General features: G+C 39.4%; 1 protein-coding gene across 1 annotated transcript in view; it reads left to right on the top strand.

Moving 5' to 3' along the window:
• SPAG16 (sperm associated antigen 16) overlaps window positions 1-8665 on the top strand; it is a 1218973-nt gene that overhangs the window by 40630 nt on the left and 1169678 nt on the right. Inside the window, exon 7 of the mRNA XM_006891956.1 lies at window positions 647-764. Coding sequence (XP_006892018.1) covers window positions 647-764 — 118 coding nt within the window. The remainder of the gene's footprint in view (window positions 1-646; window positions 765-8665) is intronic.

Genomic DNA, 8665 nt, shown 5'->3' with positions numbered 1-8665 from the left:
GAAGATAGAAAAAGAATTGATGCCCATAAGCTGTGGTGCTGGAGAAGAGTATTGATTATACTATGGACTGTTAAGAAAATGAACAGGTTCATTCTTTCAGATGGTTAAACCAGGCTGACCTTTGGAGGCAAAGATTCTGTAGCATCACCCGACATGCTTTGGACATGTTTCAAGGCAGGACCAGTCCTTGGAAAAGGACGTCATGCTTGGGAGGGAAGAGGGACAGTGCAGGATGGGAAGACTCTCTATGAGGTGGGTTGATTCAGTGACTGGCGTATTGGGGGTAGGGGTATCGGAGACAGTGAGATTGCCACAGGATAGAGTAAGGTTTACGGCTGTGGTAAATAGGGTCATTATGAGTTGCAGGTGACTCAACGGCACATAACATTTAATACAGTTAAATTTACTATTAGAAAGTGGAGAAATAGTTAATAAATGTGGTCCTTTCCTCATCATCTCCACATTAAATTGTGTTGAAATTGCGTCCTAAGTAATAATATTTGTTCTTTTTGGTTCTGGTGTATTGACCTCATAATGATTATTTTTATTACCATGTAAGCAAACAGACAGAGAAATTTTTCAACATTATATAGCAATCACAGCTTTAATGCAATATTTCTTTTTTGTCATTTTTTTTACAACACAGTTTGAAGTTACATTACGCATCTTATGAGCCAACTATAAGAGTGTTACATGAGAAGCACCACACTTTACTAAGGGAGAAAATGTTGCTCTCTCTGGAAAGAGACAGAGCTATTGAGCAGGTAAAAATGTCAGAGCTACTTGAAAATGCTTTCTGAAACTAGTTTAGAAAAGAATTTGAAATATTAATGTAAGTTGATAGAAATGTTTAAAAGTCTTCATGGTGCAAAAGAAGTGCATTAAAACATTAAGAAAGTTCCTCTTGATAATTTTCAAGTTATAAATGATATTATTAGAATAATTAAAATATGAATTTACAGGGTCATATTTAAAGTCTAGTTAGTAGAGAAACAGATGTTGTGGTCACAGATTTTTATTTGCATGCCAACTTTGACAGCTGTAAATGTAATAATTAGAAATGAGATTTCTCAATACAAAATGTAGCTGCAAGTCCTATTATTTTAAGATCACTGTGAAAGTTTTGCATTATAATAAAGAAAAACTTAGCTGCAATTTTCACATAAATGAAAATTGGCAAGTTTGTTACTGACCAGATTCTTAATCATTTTTGGTAATATTTTCTTTGCACACTGTGGACATAAGCCTAGGACAATGATAATAGAACTTTTGCATGGTTGTTATTGTTGTTGTGTACCAACAAGTCAAAAGTGACCTATAACTGACTCCCTATCAGGTTTTCACAGGCAGTATATCACATGGGAGTTGGACTGCCTATCTTTGGAGCAGCTTGTGGAGTTGAACTGTATATCTTTGTGTTGGAAGTATAATTCCTTACCACTATGTCTCCAGAGAGTCCCAGGGGAATGTCCATCTCTGGTTCATTGACTATGCAAAGGCATTGACTGTGTGGATTACAACAAACTGTGGCTGACTCTGAGAAGAATGGGAATCCCAGAACACTTGGTTGAGCTAATGCGAAACTTATACTTGGACCAGGAGGCAGTCATCAGAACAGAGCAAGGAAACACTGCATGGTTCAAAATTGGGAAGGGTGTGTGTCAAGGATGTGTCCTATCTCTGTATCCTTTCATCTACATCTGGGAGGGTGGGCTCTATGAAAAGAAATGTGAGATCAGGGTAGGAGGTGGACATATCAACAATATGCCTTATGCAGATGACACAACCCTGCTTGCTGAAACTGAGGAGGACCTGAAGAGCTTGCTGCAGAAGGTCAAGGACTACAGCCTTCAATATGGATTTAAGCTCAACATCAAGAAAACAAAGACTAAGGATGATAGAAGGAAAACTGATGCCTTTGAGCAGTGGTGCTGAAGAAGAGTATTGAATATACCAAGGACTGCTAGGAGAACAAACAAATTCGTCCTGGAGAGGGTGAAGCCAGGCTGCTCCTTAGAGGCAAAGATTCATCTGACATACTTTGGACATGTTGCAATGCAGGATCAGCCCTTGGAGAAGGACGTCATGCTTGGGAGGGTGGAGGGACAGCACAGGAGAGGAAGAACCTCGATGAGATGGATTGATTCAGTGACTGATACAATGAGGGTAGATGTATCAGAAATAATAAGATAGGCACAGGATAGAGCATGTTTTAGGGCTGTTGTACATAAGGTTGCTATGAGTCTCAGATGACTCGACAGCACATAATAACAACAACAAGAAGAAGCCTCCAGAACTCCCCTTAGCAGACATAAGAAAAAGAAAAAAATTAAATGCCTTAAGATAGCATTTAAGAAAAAGAAAATTTATTGAGACAGTTAAAAAAAAGTGACATTTTACTGGAAAGTTAAAAACTACAGCTATGCCTAACATTTTTTGTAGTTTATTTTCAGTTTGGTAAATTTTACTTAGTTAAAAGACTTACATGTTATTAATATTCTTTTTGAATAATGGAATTGCTGAGATAGGATGTAACCATGTTTATTTTGTCTTTTATGGAGTGAAATGTTTCGCTACTAAAATGCAAGATAATAATTTCTCTTCATTCCTCTTGTTCTTGAGTTTTAATTTTATATCCTTAGATGTTTGAGTTGTATTGCAAATAATATTGCATCAAATGAATTGATAATATTTCACATTTTATGGTATTTGGGGCCCTGAGAATTTCATCTCCTTTTTTCATTTCATTGAACTTGTCCACCAGACTTCCTCACAAGAAACACAACACTACATCCCCCTGTACCGGGGCTACTGATTATTAAGACTAGCTGCAACTTATTCCTAGATTAGACTTTTTCTACTCACCTTAATTCTTCTTATTCCTTGGTCTATGCTTATCTCCCTATTATCATTCAAGGGGATTCCATTGGTCACTTACTTGGTCATACATTCTCCAGTGACTGTGCTTTGTGGCCACTTTACAGAACACCCAAGCTCATCTTGCACTTACTCACAAGACACCAGGGCTTCCAGACGTCCCTACCACCAAACACTTAGAGTTCCTTCAAGTCATTTGTTTCTTATTTTACTCTCTTGAGCCCTATCCGCTCTGTCACCTCTGTTAACTTTTCATAAAGGCTTTAGTTCTGCTATCTGAAAAACAAAGGGGATTCTTGAGATTAGATCAAAGACCTTATCAATAGCTTATTTAGGCCACATACATCTTTTGGCACCCAGCTGTTTGTCACTGCTCTAGTGGAAAGATTGTAAGAATGAGAGTGACTTTTGAGTCTTTATTGCCCTATGAAGTAGTCATGCAGATATTCAAGCCATGTTATGTATCTCTTTTGTAATCTAGCACACCAAGGATACAATACTTGTGTTATGACTGATTGTAATGCAAATAAAAACATGCTAAAAGTACTGTCTTTTACTATAAGGCAGGTTGACATTTTATATTATATCTATTATAGAAATTGAAATTGTTAACAGTTTAAGCTTCCTTGGCTTCACAATTGCTTGGCACCAGCAGTCAGGAAATAAAAAGACAGATTGCACTGGGGAAGTCTGCTGTGAGGGACCTCTTCAAAGTGCTAAAAAGTGATGATGTCAGCCTAGAGATTGAGGTGCACCTGATCCAGGCCATGACCTTCACAGTTATTTGCTACACATCAGAGAGTTGGACAGTGACTAAGGAAGACAGAAGAAAAAGTCAATGTCTTTGACTAGTGGTACTGAAGAAGAGTCTTGAACATACCATGGACTGCCAAGAAAACAAATAGATCCTTAGTCAATCTCACTGACTCCAACACACCTAATCCCATTGTCCCACTTACTGAGTCAATACATCTCATCCAGGTCCTTCAAAGGCACATGGTTCAAATCCACCAGCTGCTCTGTGGGTGATGGATGGCTTATCTCCTCCCATGCAAAAAGAAAAACCGCTGAATTGTCAGGTATGGGTCATAGAGATGGTTAAACCAAGTTTCTCCTTGGTGGCAAGGGTTTTGAAGCTCCGTTTCACAAACTTTGGGCATGTGGCCAGGAGGGACCAATCCTTGGAGAAGGACATCATCCTTGGAAGGGTGGAGGGACAGCACAGGAGAGGAAGACCCTGGGTGAGATGGATTGACTCGTAAATGGGACAATGGGATTAGGTGTGTTGGAATCAGTGAGACTGACTCAGGACAGGGCAGAAACCTGCTGGAAGGTCAACTTCAAGTTGGTTCCGACTCAAAGACAATGAGTTTTATGAGTATCTTCCTGAAGCCAAAAGAAAACATACTTGCCTGTTAAAGACTAATGGGGCCTTTGTGAGTGAAAAGAACCTTTTGGTTTAGAACAAAATGTTTGAATACTAAACGTCATATTACTGGATCAAATTGATAATGCCCAAACAATATGTGTCTGTATTAATGTTCTTTCAATGTGGTCATGATGTGGTTTTGCTGTTTCAGCATCATCCAGTTGATTCAGATTCACAGCAGTCTGTGTATAGCTGAACAAATGCTGCCTGGTTTGTGTCATCCTCAGAATTGTGGCTCTGCTTGAGCCCATGACTGGGGACACCGTGTCAGTCTGTCTAATTCAGAGCTGTCTTTTTCTTTGCTGACCCTGTGCTTTACCAACCACGCAGTACTTCTCCAATGACTACTAGTCCCTCCTGATAACATACCCAGAAGGATATGAGGCAAAGTCTGGCCATCATTGCCTCTGAGGAGCATTCTGACTGTGGTTTTCCAAAGACAGAGTTGTTCATTTTCTGTCAGTCCCTAGAATGAATGTTCACCTCTCTTCCCTGACTTCTTAATTCAGATTTGTAAATTCTTTCTTATTAATTGCCCAACTTTCACATGCATGTAAAGTAATTGAAATTACCATACCTTTGGTTAGGGAGCTCTTGTGGCCTGGCGGTAAGAAGCTGTGCAGCAATCCCAAAGGCACATGGTTCAAATCCACCAGCTGCTCTGTGGGAGAAGGATCAGGTTTGGGTCATTTCCAATCAACTGACACACAACAACAACAACATGCCTTGGGTCAGCCACATTTTAGTTCTTACAGTATATGTTTACTTTTTACATTCTTTAAAGAGATTCTCTGTAGTTATTATATGTTGCTTCATTGAGTAGGATAGTTAACGACCCTGTGAACTACATAAATGAGTCCTGTCCTGCGCTGCCCATCCTCATCCTCTCTGGCACACTTGAGCCCATTGTTGCAGTCCCCATCACATTGAGGGTCTTCCTCTCCTTCGCTGACCCTCCACTTTTCTAAGCATGATGCACATTTCCAAAGAACAGTCCCTCCTAACCACGTGTTCAAAGTATGTGAGACAAAGCTTCGTTTTCCTCACCTCTAAGAAACACTCTGGCTCTTTCGCTTGGATCCCGTAGTCCCACCGACATGGGCAAGTGTCGAGGTCTTCGTACCGCCAGGAAGCTGCGCAGCCACTGGCACGACCAGAAGTGGCATGATAAACAGTACAAAAAAAGCCCATTTGGGCACAGCTTTGAAGGCCAACCTCTTTGGAGGTGCATCTCATGCAAAGGGAATTGTGTTGGAAAAAAGTGGGTGTTGAGGCCAAGCAGCCGAATTCTGCCGTTAGAAAGTGTGTCAGAGTCCAGCTCATCAGGAACGGCAAGAAAATCACCGCCTTTGTACCTAATGATGGATGCTTGAATTGTATTGAGGAGAACGATGAAGTTCTTGTTGCTGGATTTGGTCCCAAAGGTCATGCTGTTGATGACATTCCTGGAGTCCTCTTTAAGGTTGTCAAAGTGGCCAATGTATCTCTTTTGGCCTTATACAAAGGCAAGAGGGAACGGCCAAGATCTTAAAGTTTGATGAAAATGTCATACTAATAAATTTCTATATGCAAAAAAAAAAAAGAAAGAAATACTCTGGCTGCACTTTTCCCAGGACATATCTATACGCTCTTTTGGCAGTCCATGAGCTATTCATTACTTTTCTCCAACGCCACAGTTCAAAAGCATCAGTTCTTCTGTCATCCTCATTCCTTACCCAATTCCCAGGTCTATAACAGGTGATTGGAGAGACTAGGGTATAAATTAGGCACATGTTAGTTTCCAGACTAACATCATTGTTCTTCAGAACCTTGGAGAGGTCCTTAATAGCATACTTCCCCAATGCAAAATGCTTCTGCTCTGATTGCTGATACCAAGGGTGTTGATTAGAAGAAATCACTGACAATTTCCGTCTTCCCTCCACCTCTCATAACGTCCATTTTCCCAGGGGTGAGGAGTTTTGTTTTCTTGGTATTTAGATTGAATCCATATTGAAGGTTGTGGTCCTTGATATTCTTTAGCAAGTTTTTCAAGTACTCCTTACTTTCAGCAAGCAATGTTGTTTCATCTGCTAACACAGATTGTTGATGAGTCTGCTTCCAATCTTGATGCCACAATCTTCTTTATAAAGTTCAGCTTCTTTAGTGATTTGCTCAACATACATATTGAATGTTGTTTTTATGAGCCATTGAGTCACTTGATCGTCATAGCGACCCTATTTACAACAGCTCTGACCCTGCCCTATCCTGAGAAAATCTCACTGTCTTACACACTTACCCCCATTATCCCAGATTCTTTGTCAATCCATCTCGTGGGTTTTCCTCTCTTGCATTGTTTCTCCATCTTTCTCAGCATGAGTCGCCCCTCTTTCCAAGGACTGGTCTCTCCTGGCCACATGCCCAAAATATGTGAAATGGAGCTTTAAAATCCTTGCCTTTAAGGAGCACCTTTATTTCACCCTCTTCAGGATAGACCAGTTTACTCTCCAGCACCACAACTCAAAAGTATCCATTAATCTTCTATCACCCTTATTCATTGTTTAGATCTCTGATACATAGCAAAAAATTGTGACAACCATGGTTTGGATCAGACACACCTTAGTCTGTAGCCTGACATCGTTGCTTCTCAGCTCCCTGACAGCAGACTTTCCCAGTGCAATTTGTCTTTTGATTTCCTGGCTACCGATACCAAGAGTGTTGATTGTTGAACCAAGCAAGCGGAAGCTGTTAACGATCTCAGTATCTTCTCTCTATCACGATGCCACCAATTGATCCTTTCATTAGAATCTTTGTTTTCTTGATATTGAGCTTCAACCAATTTTTTTTATTCTACATTCAACTTTTTTTCCTTTTTAAATTTTTTAAAATTTATTATTCATTTCAATGAAAATTTACAGAGACTTTGGATTTCCATTCATTCATTGTTACACTTTTATCCCCTCTCAACCTTCCCCTCTAGTACACTACCCTCTTGGAAAAGTAAAAGGAAAATTCTTCCATTGTTTTACAATCCCTCCCCTGAGGTACACTCCACTATACAACCTTTGCTCTGGACTCCTGTGATGACAAAAATCCCTAATAATATTCCCTCTTAAACAGTTAAACAGTTTTCTCCCTCATCTGTTTCAATGCAGTATACATTATTGAACTCATTCTTCTCAGTCTCCTCCCAACCCTGAGGTCAGTCTTGTTTTACAACACTGGCACCGTGCAGTATTTGTCTTTTTGTGACTGAGATACTTCACTCACCCTGTCCTCCGGGGTCACCCATTTTGAATAATATTGCATGAGTTGCTTGGTTTTCATGCAGTATAGTATTCCATTGTGTGAATATACCACAGCTTTTCTATCCATTCTTTTGTTGATGGGCATTTAGGTTGTTTCCAACTCCTTGCTAATGTGAACAAAGCTGCAATAAAGCTTCAGTCCATGACCTTCTTCAGCAAATCCTTCAGTTAAAAGTAAAATAACAGATTGAATAGTTATGGAAAAGAGATACAGCTTTGATGCATATCTTTTTTGATGTTACACCATGCAGTGATTCCTTACTTTATTCAGACAACAGCTTCTTGGTCTAGGAATAGGCATTAGTTAAGCATCATTAAGTGTTCTGGGATTTCTATTCTTGTCAATTTTAGCCTTAGTTTGTTATGATCCAGTCTTATCCCAGGTTAATCTCAGTATTCCACTCTTAAAAATGTTCAAGTAAGTATTTTACCATTGGAATGGAAGGTGGAAGAATCATAATTCCCTAGACACAGGTGCTCCAAATTGCTGACTGGCCAACATTACTGACAGCTAACTCTTATACTAGGAAAACCTTACAGAAAGTCTGGGTATTCTCTGAATTAATGTAGAGGATATTGTTCCCTCCCCCTATCTCTTTAGGTATGGCCTTAACGAACAAGCCAAGGTTCCCGCCTAATGAGCTGAGCCTGTGTGGGGCCCTAGCATATAAAGAATGATTCACCTACAATCAAGCCTTTTCCTGCTGGAAGCATGGGGGGGGGGAGTTTGGGGTTTTTTTTTTAAGGCATGTCTTGGTGGTTTAGGTATTAATTAGCTTTTAAACGCTAATCTATTAGTGTATCCTCAAACTATTCAGTGACTTCATTAAAGACATTAGCAAGTGAAACCAATAAAGTAGACATAAAGTTTTCTTTTATAAAATGAAAATTGATCCCCAATGGGAAATCTGGTATTAATTTCTATGCCTAATTTTATAATAGGACTTTGATTTCAGTGATTGATGTAATTATGCTCTGAGGGTTTACTCTTAATCAAAACTCTCAGTATATGAATTAACAGCAGTATGAAGCATTTATTACTAGATTCCTAATAATATTTTCCTTAAAAATTTTA

This window comes from Elephantulus edwardii, unplaced genomic scaffold (genome assembly GCF_000299155.1).
Source record: "Elephantulus edwardii isolate Elephantulus edwardi_28Jun2011 unplaced genomic scaffold, EleEdw1.0 scaffold00106, whole genome shotgun sequence".
Taxonomy (NCBI): domain Eukaryota; kingdom Metazoa; phylum Chordata; class Mammalia; order Macroscelidea; family Macroscelididae; genus Elephantulus; species Elephantulus edwardii.
Note: the sequence above shows the minus strand (reverse complement) of the source record. Positions and strands in the feature narration are given on the sequence as shown.